At 42.5% G+C, this 27,241-nt stretch overlaps 1 protein-coding gene across 2 annotated transcripts in view; it reads right to left on the bottom strand.

Annotated features, from left to right (window-relative positions):
* Positions 1 to 2,167: 2,167 nt before the first annotated feature.
* Positions 2,168 to 27,241, bottom strand: part of ESYT1 (extended synaptotagmin 1) — a 74,134-nt gene continuing 49,060 nt past the window's right edge. Inside the window, exons 11-32 of one of the 2 annotated variants that reach the window (XM_060764112.2) lie at positions 26,955 to 27,003; positions 26,175 to 26,264; positions 25,444 to 25,536; positions 23,876 to 23,947; positions 23,241 to 23,327; positions 22,993 to 23,142; positions 22,521 to 22,673; positions 20,375 to 20,551; positions 19,808 to 19,890; positions 18,457 to 18,505; positions 18,263 to 18,352; positions 17,872 to 17,967; positions 17,134 to 17,205; positions 16,258 to 16,344; positions 13,645 to 13,788; positions 11,490 to 11,653; positions 10,218 to 10,277; positions 9,584 to 9,682; positions 8,770 to 8,901; positions 7,050 to 7,152; positions 6,888 to 6,937; positions 2,168 to 5,083 (exon numbers count right to left, since the gene is read on the bottom strand). In XM_060764112.2, coding sequence (XP_060620095.1) covers positions 5,050 to 5,083; positions 6,888 to 6,937; positions 7,050 to 7,152; positions 8,770 to 8,901; positions 9,584 to 9,682; positions 10,218 to 10,277; positions 11,490 to 11,653; positions 13,645 to 13,788; positions 16,258 to 16,344; positions 17,134 to 17,205; positions 17,872 to 17,967; positions 18,263 to 18,352; positions 18,457 to 18,505; positions 19,808 to 19,890; positions 20,375 to 20,551; positions 22,521 to 22,673; positions 22,993 to 23,142; positions 23,241 to 23,327; positions 23,876 to 23,947; positions 25,444 to 25,536; positions 26,175 to 26,264; positions 26,955 to 27,003 — 2,134 coding nt within the window. In that variant the 3' untranslated portion in view covers positions 2,168 to 5,049. The remainder of the gene's footprint in view (positions 5,084 to 6,887; positions 6,938 to 7,049; positions 7,153 to 8,769; positions 8,902 to 9,583; positions 9,683 to 10,217; positions 10,278 to 11,489; positions 11,654 to 13,644; positions 13,789 to 16,257; positions 16,345 to 17,133; positions 17,206 to 17,871; positions 17,968 to 18,262; positions 18,353 to 18,456; positions 18,506 to 19,807; positions 19,891 to 20,374; positions 20,552 to 22,520; positions 22,674 to 22,992; positions 23,143 to 23,240; positions 23,328 to 23,875; positions 23,948 to 25,443; positions 25,537 to 26,174; positions 26,265 to 26,954; positions 27,004 to 27,241) is intronic. The other variant, XM_060764111.2, reaches the window with a different exon arrangement.

Below are 27,241 nucleotides of genomic sequence, written 5' to 3'. Positions count from 1 at the left end.
TTTGGTGCTTCCAAAGTGTAACATGCTTAGCATATTGAAATGTGTTCTGGAAAGTGTGGTACTTTTAGTATCAAGGTCATTTCCTCTCCTTCTGTCAGCATTTAGAAGCTCTAACCATTCCAATATGTGATGCTAATTTTGAGGGGTTGACCATCAGTACTGACAATGTAGAAGTGATAACTTCCAAATGTAGAGAAATGAATCCAGTATTGTTTCCTTGCCCTAAAACAAGGTTAGGTAAGACTAAGCTGTGTGTTACTAAAGTAAATGTAAGGTTTTCCCCTGACATTAAGTCCAGTCGTGTCCGACTCTGAGAGTTGTTGCTCATCTCCATTTTTAAGCCAAAGAACCGGCGTTGTCTGTAGGCATCTCCAAAGTCATGTGGCCAGCATGACTGCATGGAGCGCTGTTACTAATCTATCTACAAATAATGGAAAACAGTCACTGATGGCAAAAGCTTGTCCAGCCTTAATGTCTGCTTATCCAGTTCTCAAAGGCTGGGTTTTCACCTGCCCCTATTAATCCTACCTACAGCAATCTTATGTTGTGTCATGTTATTGTTAGCCACCTTGAATCCGTATGGGAAGAAATGTGGCATAAAAATAAAGAGAATAAGTAAATAATAAATACAACTAGCTGTGTGCAGGCTAGTGCATCTATATCCGGAGCAACCAAAAAGCTGCATAATGAGGGGCGCACATTCATGCCTACAGGAATAAACATATCTAGCAATTTATTGTCGAAAGCTTTCATGGCTAGAATCACTGGGTTACTGTGAGTTTTCCTGGCTGTAAGGCCATGTTCCTGACGTTTCCTCAGAAGTTGTGAGGTTTGTTGGAAACTAAGCAAGTGGGGGTTTATATATCTGTGGAATAATGTCTAGGGTGGGAGAAAGAACTCTTGTCTAATTGGCCACCTTGATTACCATTTAATGGCCTTGCAGCTCCAAGGTCTGGCTGCTTACTGCAAGGAACATGAAAGACACTGACTACTTCAACCAGAAAATCAGCCATAACAGAGCACTTGATGAACCAACCTGGACACAGCATATTTTCTGAGAACACAGAAATATTCGACCACTCTAACAACTACATGTCAGACTACACAAAGAAGCTACTGAAATCCAAAAGTATGTGGACAATTTCCACAGAAAGGAGGAAACCATGAAAATGAATAAAATCTGGCTACCAGTATTAAAACACTCTAAAATCAAAACAGTAAATAAAGAAAAATACTCAAAAACAGGGGAAATCTAGACAAGAAACCACCAGGGCCAGCTAATCACCTCCCAACAAAGGACTCCCCCAGGCAGTAAGCAGTCAGACCTTGAAGCTGCAAGGCCATTAAATGTGAATCAAGGTGGCCAACACTTGCCTCCAGCAGACAAGAGTTCTTTCTCTCACCCTGGACATTCCAGATACATAAACCCCACTCGCCTAGTTTCCAACAGACCTTACCACCTCTGAGGAGGCCTGTCATAGATGCAGGCAAAAGGTCAGGAGGGAATGCTTCTGGAATATGGCCATACAGCCCGGAAAACTCACAGCAATCTACAATGTCCTGCTTAGCATCTTGTGGCTGTGAGCGCTTCTTATTTTCCATAATTTCAGAAGCTTTAAGCAAAGCTAGGCCTAGTTGCTACTTATATGGGAAAACACATATGAAACCCCCGAGGTTTTCAGATTGGACTAGGAAAGATTGTGGCCTGTTGACAATAATGTGTTACATGGACCAATATTTGATTTCATTTAGGGAAGCTTCTTCTGATCCAGACAATGCAGCCTTAATTTGAATAATTTTCCCAGCCTCCCTTTTCTTGAATCTCCCACACCAACCATATAGATAATCCTGGAGTCTTGGAGATCTGCACTGAGTGTTGACACCACAGAATTGCAGACAGAACATGTAATTGTGTTGTCAAAGGCTTTCATGGAATCACTGGGTTACTGTGAATTTTCCAGGCTGTATGGCCATGTTCCAGAAGCATTCAACAGACCTCTTAATCTCTGAAGAGATCTGCCATAGATGTGGGTGAGACATCAGGAGAAAATGCTTCAGGAACATGGCCATACAGCCCAGAAAACTTACAGCAACCTAGAACAAGTCATGCTTCATTTCCCATTGCCTGGGAACACAGGTGAGGATAAGGAAAACCTGACACTAAAACCACGTTTTCTTCTCGTTTTTATTTGCTACAAGACATTACAGTGGTGGCGGCTACGAGAGGCACCGGTGCCAGAAAGACACTCTTACACTAAAGCCTGCTTGAGCAAAAGCATAAGGCGGAGCCTCGCTTTGGCATGAAAGGCAGCAATGGCCGGGCTCCTTACAGGCACATGCAGTCGTCTGTCCCCCCAAATGATGACATGCAGTTCTAGGGCGAGCAGAGACGGGTTCAATGAGGAGGTGGTTTGCTGTGTCAAACACATTTGCTACTGTTGAAAGTGTAGAAATAAGCCATTAAAAAGAACAACTCTTTGTAAATAGACCACAATAAATGTAGGTGGGGACTGTTTATTTTTTGGCTTTTTTTCAAAAATGTGAGAGCAAGTGCACATGAGCAAAAAAGAAGAGGGAAATCAGATTTCCTGTGAGCTGGGCTTTTTACAAAAAGAATTTGCCACACTGGTAAAATCTGTGTGCAGTCGAAGTTCAGAAAGGATGGCAAGGGGATGATTTTCATGGGGGAAGTCTATACATCCTGCGCCCCAGATCTCAACGTCTAAAACAGCAGGCAAGGACTACAGTTATTAGGAGGCATCTTTCAAGATTCAGCTTCCTGAGAATTGATCCCCATGATTGAAAAGGAAAAATCACGAAAGCAAGGTGATTCTTTCTCATAGCAACACTGTAAACGGCAATTCTCCACAAAAGCCAAACCCCAACGTTCAGCTGCCAGATAAAACAGGGGAAGAGATTCATGCTGCTCACATGCTTTATGGAAGGCATCCTCAGCAAAAGCGCAGCACAAGGGAGAATTGCATAAGGGTGAAGGCAAGGCCTTTATTAATGTTATTGATGTGGTGTGTATTACACATGGGCGACCCATGGTTCTAAAGTACTTACAAAACTAGGGGGCGCTGGTGCTTTGCTTCTAAAGTGTTGCAAAAGTTCTGGTGGCGAAAACTTCAGAACTCTAACAAAACTTACAAAATTTTGTTATAAATAGCAGTTCCTAACTGGTTCTGTCATAAAAATTGGCAATAAAATAATGAAATTTTGAATGTTTTATTAGAGTTCTGAATATTTTCACCACCAGAACTTTAGCAACACTTTAGAAGCAAAGCACCAGCGCCCTCTAGTTTTGTAAGTACTTTAGAACCATTTAGAATCATGGATTGCCCATGCCTAGTGTGTATGTCTGAGTGAGGTGAGCACTATTTTGAATACTGTTCATTCTACTTCTCCTATCCATCCCAAGCTCACATAGCAGTGCAAATGTGCAAGCAGTGATTTCTTGCTCTAAGAAAGAGGATAGAGCTCTTGAGTTCTTAATGCGTAGGAAAGCCCTAGAAGCTCATGTTTGAAGTTCTTCATGCTGCAGCAGAGAAGATGTTAACAGTCATGCTTTCAGTATATGTTCAGGAACCAGGAGCAGGGCTTCTGGTCTTATGTCCCCCATCCGATGTCTCCTTCCTTGAAGCAAACCACCTTTCACCTCATTGACGTCATGTCCGTTCATTCCCCCCACCACTTTACCATTCAAAATATCAAAGGAGAGTCAAAATGTAATTATTGCAAATTAATCTATGTATAGTTAAATAAATTCTGCATCACTGTAAAATCTGATTTGGAGCATGGAATCACATTTTCCTTGCTACAGAAACATACAAAGCCTTGAAGCTTTTGTAGGGAGGGGTGAGGTGGAGGAGGTTTTTCCACTCCACGTGCCCCATTCTGGGACTGGAGTGCAAGAAGGCACCAAACAAACATTCGTTTTAAAAACAGCACTAATAAAAAGTGGCACAAATAAAGATATTTCACAGAAGCTCTCTGTCCATCTGGATTCAGCAGCAGACAGTGGAATGGCACAAGATACCAAACAGACTCAACGTAAAGAAGTTGGGACAAACAAGGAACGGGTTCTGTGTGGCCAGGTGATCCTGAACTGCTGCTCTTAGGAGACAGGATTTGCAAAAATACAACATTAAAAAAATAGAAAAGAGACACAGTGCAAGTTGGGGCATCAGGTAAAAGCAGAGACGTCAGAGCCATGGATTCCCAAATGGGATAGAGCAGAGCACAAATAATTTTTTTAGCTATTGCATCTCCTCTTCTACATCTGTTTTTCAATCCTATCATTCAGTATGAGTGAATGCCACCAGAGAACCATATTAGCAGGAGAACTAAGACAGCTTCCCAACCACTCTCCACTTCTCCCTGGTGAGCAATCCCAGAGCAGAAGTTGTATCATGTTCCCTTTCTAGATAAAAATGGGTGGCTGCCCCACTCAAGAGACACCACTGACCATCCTCATGTATAAAAACCCTTTGGTTATTTATCCTCTGCTACTACTGTGGGGGAAAAGAATTGGTCCCTCCAATGCTTGGTCTCCTTATGCTTCTGTAGCTAATATGTCACACCTGGAGCTCCATTTACTGCTGGTCTTTGGACCTTCTCCTCCAGAAAGCATCTGGAGGACCTAGGAACATTACCCTCAATAGAAGGATGAAAAAGGCCCGCTTCTTTGGTCAATAAAAAAGGCAGCGTGTGGCTTGAAATGTTGAGAGAAGCACAAATGGTGAATGCAAGGAGTGACTCTTCCTGCCTTGTTCCTCCCTCCCTCCCCGTATCATCTCCAACAAAATTCACCCAGAAGTAACTTCTCTGCCCTAAAGAGCTTTACATGGAAAAAGTTGATTTTTTTAAAAAACAACAACACTATGATTGCTTAAAAACAAAACACTGAAAAGGCCACCCAGCAGGGGCAGAGGGCGGCGAGCGTGCAATCCTGCAGTGAAGGGTGGCAGCGGGTGGTGGCAGCAGCGCTCATGCCAGCTCTTTAACCCCATGGATGGGTAAGTTTCAAGAAAGGAGGCACCGTGGAGACTAGGAGCTGGCTTTGTCATCTTTTAAGTCGTACCTGTAAGAGAAAGAAAGCACTTTAAGAGCACAAGAAGAGTCCTGCTGGCACAAACCAAAGGCCTGTCTGGCCTTTCACAGTACAGAACCCCTGGGAAGCCCATAAGCAGAGGCTTTCCTGACTTGACATAAAACATCTCCAAAGCCATTGTTGCCAAGATTAAGTCAACACTATGCCCGGGAGAGGCTGGCATAGTTTGCCAATTGAAGTAGAATTTCCCAACCAAGGATTCAGTATATGAAGCAACTGGTGAGGTAGTCTAGTTTACATCCTCCAGGTACCCTGCTTTCCTGACAAACTCTGCTCAGAAGAAACTATTCCACTCATAAAATGGACTGTCATACGCAAGTCAACTTTCACCATCTTATTTCTAGACCGCCGCCTTCTCTCCCCAAAGGTACTCAGGGCCATTTATAGGCACAAAACCAAAGGCAAACATTAAATACCTCAAATGAATACAAACACATCAAAATAATACAAGATAAGGCACAGAAACAACAGTAAAGTTACAACAAAGAATAAAGCATCAAGATGAAAATAATAAAAGACAATCCAGTAAGATATAATAAACTAAAACATGAGTAAAACATTACAACATATACCCTAAAAGCAATTATGATACAATGACATTAAAATGGCTAACACCAGTATTCATTTAAGATGTATCGTACCAGCCATAAAATACAAGTGGGTTAGCCAGTGTACCAATGGGTTAAAATGTCCTAATCCTCCTCCTCTCTGTACTTAAGTAAGTTCATATGTGCATTTTCAGAATTTTCTTAAAGGAGAGGAGGGTGAAGGCCGTTTTTATTTCTTGAGGGAGGGAGTTCCAGAGACTGGGAGCGATCACGAAGAGGCCCCCTCTTTCGTTCCCACCAGCTGAGATTGTGATGGGGGTGGGACCGAGTTTATTTTTACAAGAATAGAGCTTCCATGGAAAAGGTCAAGTGTGAAAAAAAGAAAATTATAGTGAATAGTCCCAGGACTAGAGTGCTTGACAGCCCAAGTAGGAGAGAAAAACACAGTGCTGTCCTATGTAGCCTGGCTTGGCTTAATAGGGATGATCTAGAATTGAGGTGGGAAAACATGTGGCTCCCCAGATATTGTTGCACTAAAATGTTCCTTCACTACTGGATGTGCTGGGTAAGACAGTGGGGAGTTACAGCAATATTCCCAACTTTCAACCATGGCTTCTGGAATGATCTGTTTTCATATGCAATTCTCAATCCTAACTTTGAATCATGATTTCTCCTCATTATATCATTGTCCGTACCTTACAGTGCTCTAAGAAAGTCTCACACAAGGACAAGGCTCAGTCTGCTCTTCCTCAGGGAGGAAAATGGTGTGTGTGTTTGTGTGTGTGTAGCACAGGCATGTGCACATACACTGACAGGCTGTCTAAGCTCACTGGCAGCTATCTAGTCTAGTTTGCTGGAACCTGAATGCTATATCTCTGAACCTGTTTCTCCATTGTGTGACCTTACTAAATGGGACACCCTAGTCTATATAACCTTCATTTGATGTAATTGCACATGTTACCTTTGCCAAAGGTGACTGTACTGCATGCTACTATCCTTGTTCTAAGGAGACCCTGACTTCCAACTCTCCAACTCAAGAACTTTCTCCAAACTCTCTCTGGCCTCCCTCCCTTAGTGCACTGCATATAGGCAAAACATGACATGATACAGCAGATCAATGGGCCTAGCCTCTGACATAGTAAAGGATAAAAATACAAAGCTGATCTGGCCATTTGCCCATTTGCACATATTTTCTTATCCATTACCCCTGCTCAGGCAATACTCACCACTGGGCAGCACCCTGTGTCAGGTCCTTCTGTGAGAGATCAATGTGTACCTTGGAAATAAACAAAAAGGTTGGGGATTGATCATGTGCCTCCACCTCTTTTGCATGGTCTCTATTGGCTATTAAAGCTTAACTCTTGGCAATCACCATATCCATCTCCTACCTTTCCAATTGGCTCTCCTCGGGACATAAATGAGACACTGTTTTTGATGTAGGCCTCCAGCTTTCTCCGTTGAGCTTCTTCCAATGTTAGGTCCCATTCAAACCTGTTCAACAATGTTATTGTATGAATTTAGCTGTCTTTTATTTGCTTATCATTTGCTTTTTAAAATTCTCAACAATTCTATGTCCTGTTTTAAAATTTTAATGAAATAAAAACAAAATGGGAGGCACCTTAAGACGCTTAACTGCAGATAACTGCAGATATGACCAAATGTTCATAAATTGTCTTACTTCTGGCCCCAGCATACCATAAAGTTACAGTGGAAGACCTAAAGAATCTGAAGAGGTATCTTCTCTAGGAATTTGATAAATCTATGTCTATAGCAACTTTCAGGGGAAGTATACCATCAAATCACATGGACGACCCAGCAAATTCCTAGAGAGACCATTTTCTCACTAGGCTTGAGTAAATGAAACCATGGATATGTGTTCTGCAGTTATAGAGGTCTTACTTAACCATATCATCATTGAATACAAATTACCCCACCTGATCTTAATTCTCTTTTTGTAAGCTGACTAGTTGCAACAACCATAAAAGTGTGGCTGTCTCTTTACTGTCTCTTTACTAAATTAATTCATACTTACAGGTATAACAAGGAATCTAATGCATGTTAGCAACCAAAAGTATGTATCCAGAGCAATCAGGAGCAAGTATAAGCCAGAAGTAATGGTTGCTTATCTGTAACTGTTTCTCCGAGTTGTTATCTGTGAAATTCACACATTTGGTATGTGCCCACGCAGTCAGTTCGGAATCTTCTAGAACTCTAAGATACATTTTGACAGAAGCCCCGCCCACAATCCAGTGGGAGGTATATAGCCAGTGGGAGCGACTGTATGTTTTTGCTTGATTCTAACCTTTTGAAATTGTACTTTTACTTCCTTTTCTCTCTCTCTCTTCTAAAAAATCTAAAGTTAGCAATCCATAAAAATCCCATTGAGAGAGAGAGAGCAGAAGATCACAGGGGGAGAAATGGGGTCTGTCTACACTCACTATGGTGATAAATCTGAAAACAGATAATTTCAGGAGAAAAGGCATGAAGATATATAGCCAGTGGGAGGGGCTACCGCCTCAGTTCCCCATGGAGAGTGTGAGCGGGGCTTCTGCCCATATGTATCTTAGAGTTCTAGAAGATTCCGAACTGACTGCACAGGAAATACTATATGTGCGATTTCACAGAGACCATGATGGAGTAACTATCCTGCTCCCGTCTCTCTTCCATCCCCTAAACATGCAGTCAGCCATTCACTGACATAATCATTCATTGCAAAACCCTTCCTTGTAGCAGAAGATACTACACTATGCTGTCATCCTGCTCCAATTCTTGATACTATTCTCCTGCATCCCACTATCATTATCTAGGCCCACACAACAAAAAAACGTGATTTTATTTTATATCTACCCCTTGCTTCGTAGAGCAGGGGAGAAAGGTGTGCCCAGCCAATCAGGCTATATCTTGGTCTTTAGTATTGGACTAATCAGGCTCAGCAGAAAGAAGGAAGGAAGGGAGGGATGCAGATCCTTGATGGGCTGTGCAGTGTTTCCTCATTCTTCCCATTGTCCTTGTTCAGTGTTTCTTGTTCAGTGTTTCTTGATCTTGCCTTACACTCTTGGCCTTTCCTTTCCTTTTCAGTCACCCACCCACCAAAGGGTTCTTTCTTACTTCTCGTTGAACTCCGGGTTAAGAGTCTTCTTCCGCACAGCAGTCTTTCTCTTGGTGACACGGGATTTGTCAGGCAGCAGAATGAGGGAGACGTAGGGATCAGGAATATCCTTGGCACTTGACTTCAGATTCCTGGAATGTGGGAAATGCAGGGAAAAGGAGGTGAAGCTCAGACATAGTAAATAGCAACCTAAGCCGTTTGGGATCTACCAAGGACAATCTCTCACTAATTAAATACATTTCTTCCATGGCATAAGATGGTTTTTTTTAAAAAAGTCACCGTAAGAGTGGATCCTCTGCATTGCAACATTCAAATATAGGACAGCATTCTTACAGCCTTAGAAAAATCAGCTAAACCTTGGGATTAAAATACCTGCACCACCAGTAAAGTTTATCATATATCAGCTGAGATCCTACATTTCCCAGCAGAGCATAAGTTTGCTACGAACCATTGCCAGGTCTCATGGTTCTCTACTACGGTTAACTAGGGTCTTAGTGGATGGTGTCATCAGTTTGCGCCTGACTCTGATCCCATATCCCCTATTAGCCACAGAATGATCATTTTAGGGGGCAATCACATAAAACCTATGAGCCTGGAGGAGAGGAATTTAGTCATTGCAAAAGGTGGAAGAGAATATGCTCCTCCTCAATGTTTGTTTTTAAAACTCTCCTGAGGAATGTGAAAAACCCCAGCAAGTTGACCAAGAAGTATCTTCCAGTTTTCTAGACAAGAACATGTAAGTAGCAGAGCTTTCACTTTCCCATCCTATTCCCTCAGCCAAATGAAGCCATGTTTTGTTCCTCTAGTCAGTACCTGCAGGCATGTATGATGGCAATGAGTTTGCGGGCATCCATGTTGTACCAGACGGTGAGGTGCAGCTGTCCCAGGGGCGAGTCTGAGAGCTCCAAATTGCTGCAATGCAGAATTGCACACAAGTGTAGAGAGACATTAGCAAGGTGTGTGGGTGCATCATAGTAACATGGGAGGATCTGGGGTGAGGAAAAGGTGAGACATTTTTAGACACTTCTTGGTGGCATGGACGGCTAGAGGGAGGAAATGCAATGGCGTAAGAGATACAGACAGTAACACACAGATGAAGAGGAAAGCACAGTCTTTTCAGAGCTGCTTCAAGAGCATGGAAAGAGAATCCATGGCAAGATTCTTTGTTTTCCATGTTGCACCCACAGATGCAGACAGAGATCAATGAGGCGTGTAACTGGGGCAGCAGAATGTCATCAGCCATGAAAAGTTCTTTAGGTAGTCGTAGCTACCTACACAAAACAGCAGTGCAAGTTGGTGGGAAAGCAAGGCCATGGAAATTTTTTTCCTGCAGCTTAATTTTGCTGCAGAGAGAGGGAGACTTGCTGGTGTTCCCAAAGCCCAGATGAGCATTATGCTTCACGATGGAGGAGTGCTCACCTTGCAAAGTGTTAAATATATTACGTACATAAACAGCAAGCGTTGTCTGTCTCTTTCTGGCAAAAAGCTCCAAGACCACTCATCCGATCTGCATTAACAAGATGTTATTCAAGAGCCACAGTTGTACTGGCTTTAGTTTTACAGGCCTACCCTGGCCCTTTCTAATGTCCCTCCCCGCAAAACAGTTACCCCCCAGGAGGCTGCAAAGGTCCTCTGTGACAGGGAAGAAGCTAAGACAATAGAAAAGACAGAGGCTGTAATCACCACCAAAGCCTTCCCTGCCAACACAAAGCCACTGAAAGATCAGAACAGATTGAAAGCAGCAGGGCTGGCAGAGAGGAGAAAGAGGCCAAGAGCCAGGACGTCCAATGAGAAGGACGGGAGACACAGACAGCCAGGAAGGGGGTTGGAGGACCCTCTGCCAATCATATGGACACATCCTCTGTTGGTATTAAAATAAACTGTGCATCTAACAGGTACACAATATGGGGTGCCCGATACAGGGTACAAAAATACCCGAGCACTCCTGTTGAATGCCATTTGGACTTTTCCTTTGAAGACTTATTTTGAGAAGCAGTGCTCCATTTTCACTGGACTTGATTTGGATTTTTTCCATGAAAATTGTTTTGAGAGTGGTGCTCCATCTTCATTATTGTCTTCAGTCTACTTATAGCCTCATGACTCAATGCTTACTGTGTTTACATGATTTTTCTTATTGAATGTATCCCTGAAGCCTATATACAGTGGAATCCTTATCCAGACCTAGAACTGTTACGTTTGAGAGCAGCTGCTCCTTTTGATTTTGCTGTGTGCCACTGAATTGAGCTATGTACTGGGGATTTTGGTAAATGGAATACTATGTGCTCTTGATATTACACTTTGACATTATGCATAGATTGTTTTGTGTTTGTGCTGATACCTTACAAGTACTCTGGGATATTATATAGGAGTCAAAATCACTCAGCACCATTTCTGTCACAGGCAATATATAATTAAAGGCCATCATCTGTCTGTTCGGCAAACACAGGTCATAGAGCTGCCTTCTAAACGAAACAAGATGGCTCTTCTGCCTGAAGAAAGAAGATGATATCCTCTGTGAAGATATTGGACTCTGAATGCTCCAGGAACATGGCATTCTGGTCACTGAAGCACTAAGTTAAGGAGAGATGTGTTTGTCCTGTACAAGGAGGGCATATTTATACTGGAATAATCAGATTATGGGGTGGGGTGCTAGCCTTTTGGGACCCACTCTCTGTCTGGCCACATTGGACTCCATACTCCATCAGGGAACCTTCCGTACCTGTTGGCATGTGGCATGCGCTGGCGCAGTTCTTGCATGGATCTAGTGTCCCCATCCTCCTGGATGTACAGCTCTGTCTCAGAGCCCTTCAGCAAGCTCTCTTCATTGTCTTCACCCATCACAGCATGAAAAGCCTCCACTCCAGAGTGCTGAGAGACCAGAAGCTGTAGAGAGCAGAAGGAGCAAGGTGGTCAGAGTGGATTCACAGTAAAGCACTTGGCCCAGATGGAATAACAGCCATATATTACAAAACAATGGAAGAAGAATTGACACCATACCTAAAGGAAACAATTAATTATGCCTTGATTCAACAGAAAATACTAGAGACATGGAAGATGGCCAACATCACTATGATACATAAAGAACAACTAGACCCTACAGATGTGAAAAACTAGAGTGTGTCACACAAGAGAGCCCACACTGCATCCCGCCATTCACTTAGGGATATTAAGAACTGAGGTGGGGTGTGTGTGTGTGTGTGAAAGCAATATACTGTTTTTTCTTCAAAGTCTATTGTCTCCAGAAATATAAAAAAATAGATGGCAGAATATTTTCATTTTGAATGATGAACAAAACATTGAAGACAGCCGCTGAGATCTTTCACTATCAGATATAAGCTCAGCAATGGAACTTTGTCATCGTAGTTCCTTCTGATTATGTTGTTGTTGTTCATTCGTTCAGTCGTCTCCGACTCTTCGTGACCTCATGGACCAGCCCACGCCAGAGCTCCCTGTCAGCCGTCACCACCCCCAGCTCCTTCAAGGTCAGTCCAGTCACTTCAAGGATGCCATCCATCCATCTTGCCCTTGGTTGGCCCCTCTTCCTTTTGCCTTCCACTTTCCCCAGCATAATTGTCTTCTCTAGGCTTTGCTGTCTCCTCATGATGTGGCCAAAGTACTTCAACTTTGTCTCTAGTATCCTTCCCTCCTTCTGATTATGCCGTCCCCCAAAGTGGTACAGTTTCAGCCTGGCAGCTTCTTAGCCTGAAAGTTTTTGAGTGCTGGAGGTCAGGGTGCTGGAAATGGTGTCTACGGCACTTTCTTTGTTTTGGGCATGTTGAGAACAGGCAGTTGCAGAGACCCAACAGAGTCCTACCAAAACTACTAGTCTATAATGCACCTCGCAAATGGTAGAACACAGAAGATGTCATCTCCCAGCACTGGGATCTGCAGCTCCTTGAAACCTGCTAATTGAGACACTGGCCAGCTTAAATTGTAGATTGTTGGGGTCACGTTTGGCCATTAAGATGATAATGCCCAACAGTTATGGGATCACAAGTGCAGATTATGATCACATAATTACCTACTGAGCAAGATGCCAACCAATGTGATCACATATATCCTGCTTCAAAATCATTTCTAAAAGAGGAAAATGTTTAACTAATCCCTTGTACAATATCCTAGTCTTATTTTTCTTTGCTCTATAGGAAAAAAATGTATCTTGTTTGAGATGATGGAGAACTATATGAAGACAAAATATTTTTTCTTGTTTTACAACAGAAGTTTTTTCCCCCTGATCCTCAAATTGGAAAACTGAAAAAGGTTCCTTACAATTCAGGACCTGAAAGATTCATTTGAAACAAAGATATAAGAAGGCCTCAAAATGCTATGGTATCCTGGGACCAGAAATCAGATAATATAGCATATATACTCGAGTATAAGTTGAGTTTTTCAGCCCTTTTTTTAGACTGAAAAAGCCCCCTGCGGCTTACACTCAAGTCAAGGTTATTTATTATTTTGTTCTGTTATTATTATTATTTTATTACATTCATTATTTTACTTTGTTATTACTGTTATTACTATATTTCCATCATTTTACTCTATTATTGTTTTTTACATTTATTATTTTGCTCTCTTTATTTTTATTGGAAGGATATATAAGCATATTTACATTGAAGAAGGTTAGAATAATGATTTAATCAGAGTGGGACAATCTTATCTTAAATTACAGTTTTATGTAAATAGTCAAAAACATTTAACCTACTGATGCCTCAATTAATGTAATTTTATTGGTATCTATTTTTATTTTTAAATTTACCAGTAGCTGCTGCATTCCCCCAAAAATTCTGATTTTTTTTGGAAAAAAAATGTGTGGAGGGAACAAGTTTTCTTACATGGTTCCAAATTTTTGGGAAATTATACATCTCTGCCCTTACCCCAAGCTGCACTCTCATTAGGATCTGGGAGGTTGATCCGGCATTGTTGAGCTGGAACCATTGGTCGAGGACTAGCCCTTCTGCTACCAGTAGTTGCGTCAGGGGGAGGGAGAGCGACCCCAAGATGTGCCCGTCATCTTTCACCTGCAGGAGTGAGAAAATGGTTAGGGAACCAGTCTTCCTTCTATGGTAGAAACAGAAAACCGAGTCCCATGAAGTAGGGCAGAGCCCAATCCCTCTCTTAAATTACATTATGTAATAAGAATTTGTTCCTTGGTTATAAATGTCATTTCCCAATTGGTTCTTTTGTAAAAGCATGTAAAAAATTTATTAAACTGCAAAAAGTTTGTTTTTACGGAACATCCTGCATAACGTTTTGTTAAAGTTTTTCAATGAATATCTCACAGAGTCTCATCAATTCAACACAGTTTGTGGCAGCCACAAAAAAATGAAGTTTCTGGAGTATAACAACTACTTTCAAAGTAAGTACCGCAAAATTAAATAGGAAATAATAGTTTCAAACCTGGACCAGAAAGTTTTTCAAATATTGTTACACAGTGTTATTAAGAGACAGTTCTGTAGTGACATAAAATAGACATATTGAGACAGGGGCGGAGAACATCCTGTGCCCTTTCCAAGGACAGTCCTCCCTCTCTCTAAGCTACTAGTGTGCAGTTCCCCACAATATCTAACTATACTCCGTGTTGGATGGAGCACCTGAGAATATGAACTACCAACATTTCTGGAGTACTGAAAGCTGAGAACATCAGTTTAGAGGAAAGACCCCTTCCTTTGCTCATAATAGGACATTTTGCCAGAGGAGGGCTTCTTTGCCTGCTTTTTGGCCCTGTTGTTGTTGTTGTTCATTCGTTCAGTCGTCTCCGACTCTTCGTGACCTCATGGACCAGCCCACGCCAGAGCTCCCTGTCGGCCGTCACCACCCCCAGCTCCTTCAAGGTCAGTCCAGTCACTTCAAGGATGCCATCCATCCATCTTGCCCTTGGTCGGCCCCTCTTCCTTTTGCCTTCCACTTTCCCCAGCATAATTGTCTTCTCTAGGCTTTCCTGTCTCCTCATGATGTGGCCAAAGTACTTCAACTTTGTCTCTAGTATCTTTCCCTCCAGTGAACAGTCGGGCTTTATTTCCTGGAGGATGGACTGGTTGGATCTTCTCGCAGTCCAAGGCACTCTCAGAACTTTCCTCCAACACTACAGCTCAAAAGCATCGATCTTCCTTCGCTCAGCCTTCCCTAAGGTCCAGCTCTCACATCCGTAGGTTACTACAGGGAATACCATGGCTTTGACTAGGCGGATCTTTGTTGCCAGTTTGATGTCTCTACTCTTGACTATTTTATTGAGAATGGACATTGCTCTCCTCCCAAGAAGTAAGCGTCTTCTGATTTCCTGGCCACAGAAATACAAAGTCTGTCACGGCCTCCACGGTTTCTCCCTCTATTTTCCAGTTGTCAATCATTCTTGTTGCCATAATCTTGGTTTTTTCTCCTCAGGAGAGAGACAAGGTGGCTTGGTATGCCCATCCCACCAAGAACTTGCCACAATTTATTATGATCCACACAGTCAAAGGCTTTAGAATAGTCAATGAAGCAGAAGTAGATGTTTTTCTGAAACTCCCTGCCTTTCTCCATTATCCAGCAGATATTGGCAATCTGGTCTCTCGTTCCTCTGCTTTTTCTAAACCCAGCTTGAACATCTGGCAACTCTCGCTTCATGTATTGCTGGAGTCTTCCTTGCAGGATCTTGAGCATTACCTTACTGGCATGAGAAATAAGGGCCACTGTACGGAAGTTTGAGCAGTCTTTCGCATTTCCCTTTTTTGGTAAGGGGATATAGGTTGATTTTTTCCCGTCTGATGGCCATTCTTGTGTTTTCCATATTTGCTGGCATATGGCATGCATCACCTTGACAGCATCATCTTTTAAGATTTTAAACAGTTCAGCTGGGATCCCGCCGTCTCCTGCTGCCTTGTTGTTAGCAATGCTTCTTAAGGCCCATTCCACCTCACTCCTCAGGATGTCTGGTTCTAATTCATTCACCACACCGTCAAAACTATCCTCGATATTATTATCCTTCCTATACAGATCTTCTGTATAGTCTCGCCACCTTCTCTTGATCTCTTCAGCTTCTGTTAGGTCCCTGCCATCTTTGTTTCTTATCGTACCAATTTTTGCCTGAAATTTACCTCCAATGTTTCTAATTTTCTGGAAGAGGTCTCTTGTCCTTCCTATTCTGTTGTCTTCTTCCACTTCCATGCATTGCTTATTTAAAAATAATTCCTTATCTCTTCTGGCCCTACACTGGAAGAAAGCAAGTGGTTGGTATGACTTGCAGTCTTACACCCAGTTCTGGCTAGTCAAGGGTTCCTACATATGAACCACTATCTTACCCACCAGCATGAGGGGAGCACACATGTGCAGTCCTTAATCACCACCATTTTCTGGATCTGATGGGCAGGGAAAAGGAAAACCTTGCCAACTGCCTCCCACTTTTTGCAGGTTCTCTTTGTTTAGCCAGGGGCCAAAATAGTGGATTTACTGGTGGTTGAGGGAAAAAGGTGGAGAGACAGGCAGACAGAGATAGGGCAACAGAGATCTACCTGCAACTCCAAAGATTCTGTGTGTGGCTTCTTGATAAGGAAGGAGAAAGCTTCATCCCACACTGGTTCAGCTGTCTGTGAGGAGACCTGAGGGCAGAGACAGAGACCACAGAGGCCAGGGTAAAACCCTTCAACATTTGGAAAATACAAAACAGAAAAAGATACCCTGTTTTAAAGGACAGTTGCTGCTTTCCTCAGGAGGTCTTACGAAACTGGTCACACACTAACGAAATGAAGAGCAAGGTCATAACTCAATCTCACTAAGCTTGGGGAGAGCCAAGAGTGACCTATCTGGGCCATGTCTGTTCTCAGTTACAAGGATATTTTTAAAATAAAGTTGCTTTTCACTTCCATGTAATTAATTTGTGGGCACTTTTATTACTTGACATTTATTTGATTTATCCAGAGGAGTTTTTTTGCTTTTCTGTGAGCAGTGATTCAAACTCCAGTCTCCAGAGCCAATCTCAAATCACAACACTACACTGGGTCTCATTTATATTGATATACGTCAATACAAGGCTAATATTTGGGGTCTTTCAATTAAGTACTTTTTTATATTTCCACCTCACACTCTTTTTCGGAGCTCAGACATTTTCCTTCAAGATCAACAGTACTTTAGTGTCTTCTACATAGGCCTAAGGTCGGCAGCCATCAACAAAGTATTCAATTTTAGTTCAAGCCAGCTAAAGCATAGGCAAACATGGCTTCTTCCAAGCTATAATGGTCCCTTTTGTGACTCCATATGTTTCCATCCCCATTCCAGCAGCCTTCAAATAACTTCCTTCCACCTTTGTTCTCAGATCTACAAAGCAGTAATTATCACCTGCTGTAACTTGCACTTTCCCTGAGGTGAAAATGCTTCCCTGTGGTCTTTACCTTGGTCTTATAGGAGATGCCACGGACAGAGAGGCTGACAGAAGGATTTGGGGGTTTTGAGCCCTTCCGCATCTGGGAAAGACAAAAAATGAGTATAAGTGTTGTCACCGTTAGTGTCAATAGGATGCAGTCCTACAAAGGCAACAATATGTACTGTCCTCCTAAACACATGGTGGTTCTTGTGAGTGTCTCCTGGCTATAGGCCCAGAGCTACACAATAGGAAAAGGAAGGGAGAACCCAGAGGGAAGGATTTGTATAACGAATTGTCACTGGGTGGAGTGGGAAGATTATCGTTTTGGAAGACGACAGTGTAAATGCAAAGTTTTCAGTGGGAAAATAATGGACTTTGTTTGATGATGATGATGATGATGATTTTGCTCAATCTTCCTGAGGGGGCTCAGAGCGGATTAAAGTACATTTACGGCAAACATTCACTGCTGTTATACAATTGAAAATATATGTTTTCTCTCTACAATGTAAATAACAGACCCTTCCACCTTGTTTCCAGATACAAATAGGAAAACCAGTGGAACTCACAGGAATCCGAGTCCGTGCTCAGGAGGAACCCAAGTGTTTAAATCCTAATACAATGATCCATGTTCTACCTCTGCTCTTGCAAAAGGACAGTACTTTTTTGTAGCTTGTCCAAGTGGAGATCAGCCCTGAATTTGAAGCTCCAATGACCTCTAGAAAGAACAAAGAAAAAAGCAACTCATAGGATTCAAAGCACCACTCACTGGCAGGTCAGCAGCCCTGTCAAGGAAGACTGAGAGCAGAGCAGATGACAGCTCCTCACTTTTTGGCGTCTGGATCAAGCTGTTCACTATCAACACCTGCACAAAAGAAAACCACAGGATTAGGTTTTAGGCATGGCTTTGCATGGTCTGCCCACCATTAACGAACACTCTACAGAAAAAACACTTAAAACTTTGACAGTCTGCATTCATCATATGGTGACTCATCTCAAGACAGCCTTTTTGTCTCCAAAAAAAGGGATCCTCAAGTGGAAAGATCCCTGGCTACTACTGTTTCTCAACATGCCTTAAGGGTGTGCATACAACATTCAGCCACTTTACAAACCAAGAGTCATTTTCCCTCCCTAGGGAATCCTCCCGGTGGCCCCATTACCTGCTCCAGCTCTGCAGCACTGTATGTGGGGGGCAAGCACTCCAGCTTTACGTGGAGCCGTCCCGATTTCACATCCTCCAGGGGAAGCCACTGAAGCAGAAAAAAGGAGCCAGATTAGCACAACTGTAGAATGGGACCTTCAGCCTCCAACCAGGAACAAAGGATGAGGAGCACCAAAGGTGGATTCATCTTACCTCATCGACAAACTTGCTACCGAGCACTTGCCTCAAAGGGATCTTACACCTAAGGGGGTTTCAAGTGGTAGAGAAGGTCACTTTTGAGACAAACACGTTTCTTTCTGATACAAAAAACAATTAATTGGGTGCTTGGGGGGAAAATAATGTACAAAACCTAATCTTATTCCCTACCATCACCATGGGTTAGCTCATGATGGATTCTGAGGAGACAGATACTACAGAAGGTTTTTTGTTTCCATTTTAAGGAATTAGAATTTTAAAAATACAGTAGTGTAGTGATACTCTGGGTAAGTTTTGCTCAGGTTTTTCAGATTCTATTGACTGGCTACATCTGGACTCTTGGTGGAATTACCACCCATGATTTGAGTGTCTGCTACTGTTTCCCCAACCGCCAGATATTTAGAGAATTACTTCCACCCTCTAAAGTTTTCATGGCCAATTGTGAGGAATCAAAGTTGAAGTTTGGCTTTTCTTGTGCAAGGAGCAACTTGAGAACCTGCAAGTCACTTTTGGTGTGAGAGAATTGGCCATCTGCAAGGACGTTGCCCAGGGAACGCCTGGATGTTTTACCATCCTGTGGGAGGCTTCTCTCATGTGTCTGCATGAGAAGCTGGAGTTGTCAGATGGGAGCTCACCGCGCTCCCCGGATTCAAGTCGCTGACCTTTGGGTCAGCAGTCCTGCTGGCAGAGGGTTTAACCCATTGCACCACTGGGGGCTCCATGGGTTTGGCTGAAGAAAGAAGAGACTCACTAATTCTGCCTTCTGGATTTGATAGTTTTATACGTCTCTCAACCCTTTAATGCTGTGAAGCCTCATCAAGGGATTTCTGACTATCTAAGAACTGGACCAAAAGCAGAGGTTCGGTGACCCTATTCTAGCATGGTGTACAGGGTAGAAGATGAGAAAGAGATCACACTTATGGATGATGTAGGCGGCAGAGGTGGTATATGTTCAGTTTACATGAAAAAGAACACAATGTATGCTATGAAAACATAGGGGAGGAAACATACACGTAGTATTCTATGTTACTATTCTCTAGGAAATAAAATGTACTCCATGGATGGAAAAACATAGAGGATTGAACAAACATTCACTTAAATATATATTTTAATGTAGTTTTGAAATGTTTTAGACTTTTACATTTAGACTACTTTCCTGACTCAAAACTAGCATAAAATCAGTGGCTGTGGGACTAGCAAAAACTAATAAGAAGGGAATGTTATATCCCCTCTACTCATTACCTGGAGGATGCTGGCTATCTAAGCATATTCCCCTACTCTAATTCAAAGGCTAAGAGTGGTGCTTTTTCCTCTTTTGTTGAATTATTCCTGCTTGTTCCAGACTTACCTTCCCAGGAAGTCATCCTTATCCACATCTTTATCATACAGGTCAAACTCCACTTCCTGTCCTGGGATGTCACTCACAATGACCTGGAGCAAAGAGGAAAGTGGGTCACAACACAGACTAAGGAAGGGAATTGACTAGATCAGAAGCGAGTCCCCTGAAGCGTGAGAAGGGCAGAATATAAATGTTTCAAATAAATAAATAATAGAGTAAAGTAATAACTATCCTTGACTTGAATATAAGCCAAGGAGGCTTTTTCAACCTAGAAAAAGGGCTGAAAAAACTTGGCTTATACTCAAGTATATATGGTACTCCAAATCTGAAAAACATCTCAAATACTTGTGATGCCATGCATAGTGAAGGATGCCAGTAGTTAAGAGTTCAACAACATTAGTAGTGTTTAATCTTTTTTCTTCCAATTATTTCAGGATTGAGAAAATGGTTAATATATAATCCCAAAGAATCAGAAGAGAGCAACACAGTTCCCTGAGCAAATCCAACCATTATTCATCTGCAGCCAAGCCAGGGAGATCTAGAAGAGTTCGGCTTGATAACTGAGTGCAATCTCACCTCATAGATCTCACTCCAGCGTGGGTTCAGGTCCTCCTTAATGACGCGGCTGCGGAACTTCTGTCCCCCCAAACGCACTTTCACATATGGGTCCGATTTGCCCTTGATCATCCCACCCATGAAGTTATCCTTGGCAATGAGATTCTCAGCTTCCAGCAGATGAATGCGAACTACACTCTGAAAGTAGGATTAGATGTCAAGTGGTTTATAAAGTTTGCTTGGCAGATCTTCCGCCACCATCATCCAATGCAATGGGTTTCTCTATCTGAGGTGCCTAAACTAAACTAGGACAAACAACCACAGTCTGAATAACTATACTAATGGAGCATTCTGTTACATGTCATTTCTGCCTTGTCCACAACCTGATCCTGTTTGTGGATTACTTCTTATTTTTTGCCTTCTGTTATTTATTTGTATTTGTTCTTGAAACTCAAATATTAATTTCAAAGAACAATTACAACCAAGTTATTGCATTTTAGATTTCACAGTTCCAGCCTATGGAATCCTCTGGATTGTAGATTGGGGAAGCACTAGATGCCTCCAGATGAGACTTACAGGTGCTGTTCCCCAAAATGCATATCCCAGGATCCCACAGAATGGCATTGTGGCAGTCAAAGCGAACACAAAGCTTTAATTTTGTACTGTGAAAGGACCACAAGTTTCGTCTTTATCATCATAATGCAATGGTTTTCAGCAGCAGGGGCCGCATCATCACAGGATGTCTACGCTCAACGCTGCTGGAGAAATTATACTGTTTAGCCAGTATTGCACCACCTGACATCTGCCGGGAAGTATCAGCCAGCAATGAAAGGACCAAGGCATTGACATCTCCGACCTACCCTGTGTTTGGATATCAGCCAGCAAGCCAATGCCTAAGATTTACAGAGATATTTGAAGGAAAACTTCAGCAAGCGAGAGTCCAAAAGTGGCAGGTTAAAACCAGAATCTCAATCAGTGGCTGATACTGAATGAGAGACTCCCTTCTGGGCACACAGAAGACAGGGCAACGTGAAAGGCGCTGAAAAGACTGCGCTCTGGCACCACGAGATGCAGAGCCAACTTTAAAAAATGGGGCCACGAAGTGTGGAGGAGAGCAAACCACAGACCATCTATTACAATGCAATCTGAGCCCTGCCACATGCACAATGGAGGACCTTCTCAAAGTAACACCAGAGGCACTCTAAGTGGCAAGCTTCTGGTCAAACAACATTTAGTATAGTGCCAAGTTTAAACTTTGTCTGAGGTTTTTATACATTATAACTGTATTCTCTATTAACTACTGACATGATAAATAAGCAGGAGAGAGAAACAGGTGGGTCGGAGAATGGAAACTCAACTGATATTGGAGTATATATAGCAGATAGGCTTGAACAACTCCAGAAACGTTAAACCTATCAAAGTCTGCTAGCTGTGATGATTCTGTATAATGCTACCATTAAATAAAATGTATAGGGGGCAACAATGGAGGAGAGTAATTGCCCTTATATTCTGCTTGTAAGCTTCCCAGAGGCAATTGGTTGGCTTTTGTGGAAAAATGGAGACTGGTCTAAATAGATCGACTCAGGAGAGCCAGCCAGATTGCTTGCAGGAAGCTTATGTGTTTGTTTTCATGACAGTAAAACTATTTATGTTTTCATAGCAGGTGGGGGAAGTTTATTTGGGGATTGCTGACATTGGGACCACTGCATAAACAAAATAACTGGAAATGGTCAATGGTTAATGTTAACAAAAGGTTATCTGCTTGGGTGGGGGGGGGGGGATCCTGGAAGTCTGTTTAGTGAGCACTTCCAATCCCACTGGGTTTTTCAAATGATTTGTAATGGTTTTCATGTGAATTACTTTGCACTTTGCTGTCAATTTCTGCACAATCATATATTTAGTTATTTCGATCTTTAAAGGCTGTAAAACAGAATTAAAACAAAATCCAGTCTGCTCCTGAGTTTGGTTATGATCAGGGATACATCCTGTTTTATGTGGCTCCTCAGAGGACCCTACCAACTTGATATGACCTTCCCACCTATTGTACAGGCCCCCTCCTCACTCAAAAGGATTGATATCCCTCTCCTAAGAAATAATCTCTGTCTTTCCCAGCAGTTCTCCATATGGAGTAGGAAAACTGGAGTTGCTTGGAGGGGGTTGGCCTTACCTCCATGCCAAACTCGGCATCTGGACTGGCTTTGGTGGGGCGAGGAGGCTGGTCAACGCTGCTGCCCACTGTGGCACTTTCAGTGACATCCAGTTGTCCTGGAGGACATGGTCGGGTCTTGATGCAAACTTCAGGAGCATCCAGATACAAGATCTACAAAAACCGTAACATACATATAAGGAGGATTCCATTTAAGGAGAAGGACTTTCTTCAAGGCCTGTGACACACACATGTGTTCTGCTCCATACCAAATCTAATTTGAGGCATACTGGTGTGGGGTTGGTATTTCATCCCTACCCAAAACTGAAAAGGAGCAGAATGCCACCAGAAAGGGAGAAAGGACAATTGAAGTCAACCAACACTTTTTGAAATTCCCTTCTATACAATCATTAAAGAAAGGAAAGACCTCTTTGGTTTCCACACTGGCAAATCTATCACCATTTCCCCTTTAAAATGTAAGGTAGGGGTTTACCCGCATAACAACTTTCATGTAGATGCGGCTGTTGGGCCCAGAGTTCTCCAGCTGGAACCACTGGTCGAGGGTCAAATCGTCAGCGTTCAAAAGTCGGGACAGGTGGATCGTGAGGGAGCCCAGGGTGGTCTGCCGGTTGTCATCTTTGATCTGCAGGGAGGAGGGATAGGGGTAAAAAGAAGAGTTGTTTTTACTGTCCAAATGGAAAGATGGTGGAAAGTAAAGGCAGAAAGGGTGGCAAAGCTTACCTGTATATCTATGTCTTCTGCAGTTGGGTCTTGCATGAAAAATCGGAAGGCATCGTCCCAGACGGGAGAGACGGTGTTGTAAACAACCTGGCAAAGAAAGGGAGGGGAGATAAGGGAGCAGATATACCCTCTCACAGTGGTTCCCAACCTTTGGACCTCAAGGTGTTTTGGACTTCAACTCCCACAATTCCTAACAGCTGTTTGGGAACCACTGGGAAAGGCAAGGGGAGAAATACCTGAGACCCACCAAAGATACCAAATTGACTGAAGTTGAAGTAGTCCAAAGGGAGGGAAGGGAGCACTGAGGATCCCATCCATCGCAGCTCCAGACCCAATTTTGGATGAGAATACCTCCAGGGAGCAAATTTTATTCTAAGGCTTTTGCTGTCAAGAGGACTAAGAGTAGCAGTCTCAAATGGTCATCACTTCCACCTATCTATCTTGTTTACAATACAGTTCTCCATGTGACATTAATCACTTTATTGGCTATATTCTACAGAAAGAAAAAAAAACCTGAAAATCTGGCAAATACTTAGCAAACTCTATGACTGTATATCTACCAAAAATACTGAATTGGTGGAGATGCTTGGGAGGCAACCATTCAGAGCCGAGAATGAATCAGTCCAAGCCCTTACCTTGCTCTCCCGGGTGACATCGTGGACGGAGAGCTGCACCATAGGGTTGGGCTCTTTACTGGATTTCTTCAGCTGAAGGGAGAGAAAGCATTGCTTTACTTATTACTAAAATTAATATCCTGTCTTAGAGACTTCCATGCTACATATAAAAGCCAACTGGCAGCTGAATTCTCAACTTTGGTGACAGGGCAGTGTCCTTCAACAAGATGTGTGGCACCTAGTTTTCACTCCCCGTTCCTTCCCATTGTTGCTTCTCAGTGCTGATCACTCAAAGAAAATATGAAATGACAGGGCCAGCCCTGACATGTGAACATGGACTTTGTCAGCTTGTGGAGGAGAAAGCAGCTGGGGTGCCACTTTTGGCCTCCTGGGCCACCAGCTGTTACCTTTTTGATCCTCACAGTTGTTACTCTGCTTAAGCGCTGTGGGTGCTGATGGTGCTATATAAAGAGTAAAAGCCTCTCAGACATCACTTTTTGTTTATATGTTTGGATAACAAGGAAACGCAGAAACACATTCTTATAATCCTCTCATAACTGTGAAGAATATCCTCTCCCAGGGCCCAAACATATTCTAAAAGTGGGTAAGTGCTGCTATTAAGAGATTAAGAGACTCTTAAAGTAACAGACAGTTGAATACATGAAATCATTCCACATGATGGAAGGAATATCTTATATGTTACTGTTCATCAAATGTGTGACATTTTTCATGGCTTGGAAAGGGAAAAAAAAACTCCAACCAAGTTGGTGTCCATCGATGTTGCAAAAATGGCTAGCAGTGGTTCTCAATCTGTGGGTAAATCAGTGTGAATTTCTCATTTTGTCCAATCTCAAAGCTTTGTTGTAGCAAAGGCAGGATGAAAACATTCATCTAGCCTAATGGTTCTCAACCTGTGGCTCCCCAGGTGTTTTAGCCTACAACTCCCAGAAATTCCAGCCGGTTTACCAGCTGTTAGGATTTCTGGGAGTTGAAGGCCAAAACATCTGGGGACCCACAGTTTGAGAACCACTGGGCTATATGAATGTTTTCATCCTGCCTTTACCACATCAAAGCTTTGAGATTGGACAAAATAAGAAATGCAAACTGATCTACCCCATCCAGATCTGGCTGCAAGAAGAGACAGTTAGAGGTCTTGATACATCTATTTTAAAATTAAAAGACTGCCCTTCACCCCAAGGAGAATGCCATATATAAAAACTGAGCATCAATGCAATAAAACAAAATCTAAACAAAAAAATATGGAAGAACTGAGAACTGTAAAATGATAATTTGTAAGAAACACAAATCTGTATTTAAAATATAAAATTGTTCCATTTTTAAAAATTCCTATGAAACTAAAAAAAGAATAGAAAAGCTTTTTGGCTCCCTACCAATAATTACAGAGCTGGGAAAAAGCAAAGCTTGGTAAGGCATTGGGGCACCACTCCAGAAAAAGTTATGCTTGGTATTGATTATTAGAGGTGCATTTCTCTTAAAGGAAGTACAGAGAGAAAGAAGGGCCCTTTCTGATATGTTATTTCATGGGAAGGTGGATATCTTCAAGCAAAAGATTTCTTCTAAGCACTTACTGGGAGTTCTTGTGCTCTATCCAGATAGACAACCAGTATGGCAGCTGACGGGGGCTCTGGCTTAGTGGAGAGAGTTTTGTTCCACTGAAGAACCTTCAAGTAGTAAATAAAAAAAGCAATTCAGCTCTAACATTTCTTCCCAAACATCTGTCTATCACCCTGTAGTAGGCTATCTCCCCAGACAACGACAAAACTGTTGTGGCTTACAACTCAAAATGCACTTTCTCCAAAATGTATCATTTATCCTTCCTTTGTTATCTGTTCATTTAAGCCCAGGCTATATCATCCCTTCCATGATGGCTTCAAAGCCAGCTTCTCAGTGAGAATCCCAATTGCCTCATGAGAACCGAACTATATGCACCTCAGGATTCTGCAGTCTGTCCAGTGTCAGTGTCCTCTCACCATGTTCTCTCTCAAAGTAAATCAGTCACTGAAGAAACACTTCACAGAATGACACTAAACTATCTCAGTGGGCTTTGCTGTCTCCACTTTAAAGGGAACTTTCATTTCCTGGTTGTACTATGAACATACAGAAGTAATGCTTTTTTTCATGTCAGAGTGACTTGAGAAACTGCAAGACGCCTCTGGTGTGAGAGAACTGGCTGTCTCTAATCAGAGTAGATGACATCGGGCATTATTTGTTTGCATGAAGAGCAGTGACCTCCTCTGCAGCCCACTTTTCAGAAAGCGTCCTGGACTCTCCAGCCTCCACCATAAATGACAGCACTCACCTGATCCAGCTTGGAGGTATCAGACATAAGCGTGTGCCACTCCAGGCGCAAATGCACACGCGCCCGGCCACCGTCTTGCAATGGGAACCACTGCCATGGAAGAGAAGGTGAAAGAGAATGAAGGACATGGAGCCAATCTTCCAATTTTAACAGCTATGTCAATATCTCGATTGTCCCACACCCTGGGCGTCTTCTCTTTCCCATTTCCTGTCTGGGCTGTACCTTGTTCTCTCACTGTTAGGGTCATTTTAGACCGTTTGGATTCTGCTAATTGGTTTTGTGATGCTTTTTTTTTTTGCTTTGCTTTTATTTTTCAAATGTGCACACGCATTTATATGATTATTTTAATTTCCACACACTGTTTAAACACATGAACGTACACTAATTAAAGTGTGTTTAAGCAGTGTTTTGCATACATTTCAAAACCACACTTTAAAAAGGTGCCTATGTTTGGCCAACACCCATAGCGGACAAATTCTGGGCTGCAAGTTGCATCTGTCCTGAGGACACTCCACGAATGGCCTACATGGAAACTGGAAGGTTGTTCTCTCTTTTAAGCCATGAGCTTTCATCTAACCACATTGTCCAACAAGGCAAGACAGCAGCTTTTCTGTTTTAAATGTGGTTCCCTCTGTTATCCACACTTGAACCCAACTCCAGCTGATATTACCCTCAAGACACTTCACCAAACCATGACAAATTGCCATTCTTCATTGAGCAAGCCATAGATACTTTTTCTAGATTTAGAAATGCCAGCCCTGTTCTGATTTCAGTGCTCACCTCTTCTAGCACACGGGCCTGCTTCACTTCCCCAAAGTCCAGCTTCATCCTGAGAAAAGAAAGAAAATGACATTTGTATATCCAATACTGAAGCATGGCAGATCAAATTACCTTTGTCTAGACCAGGCATGGGCAAACTTTGGCCCTCCTGGTGTTTTGGACTTCAACTCTCACAATTCTTAACAGCCTACTGGTTGTTAGGAATTGTGGGAGTTGAAGTCCAAAACACCTGGAGGGCCAAAGTTTGCCCATGCCTAGTGTAAACAATCTCTCCAGATGCCCGTTCA

The sequence above is a fragment of the Anolis sagrei genome, chromosome 2 (assembly GCF_037176765.1).
Source record: "Anolis sagrei isolate rAnoSag1 chromosome 2, rAnoSag1.mat, whole genome shotgun sequence".
In the NCBI taxonomy this organism is placed as follows: Eukaryota; Metazoa; Chordata; class Lepidosauria; order Squamata; family Dactyloidae; genus Anolis; species Anolis sagrei.
The sequence above is the reverse complement of the archived record's forward strand: the minus strand, read 5'-3'. Positions and strand labels throughout refer to the sequence as shown.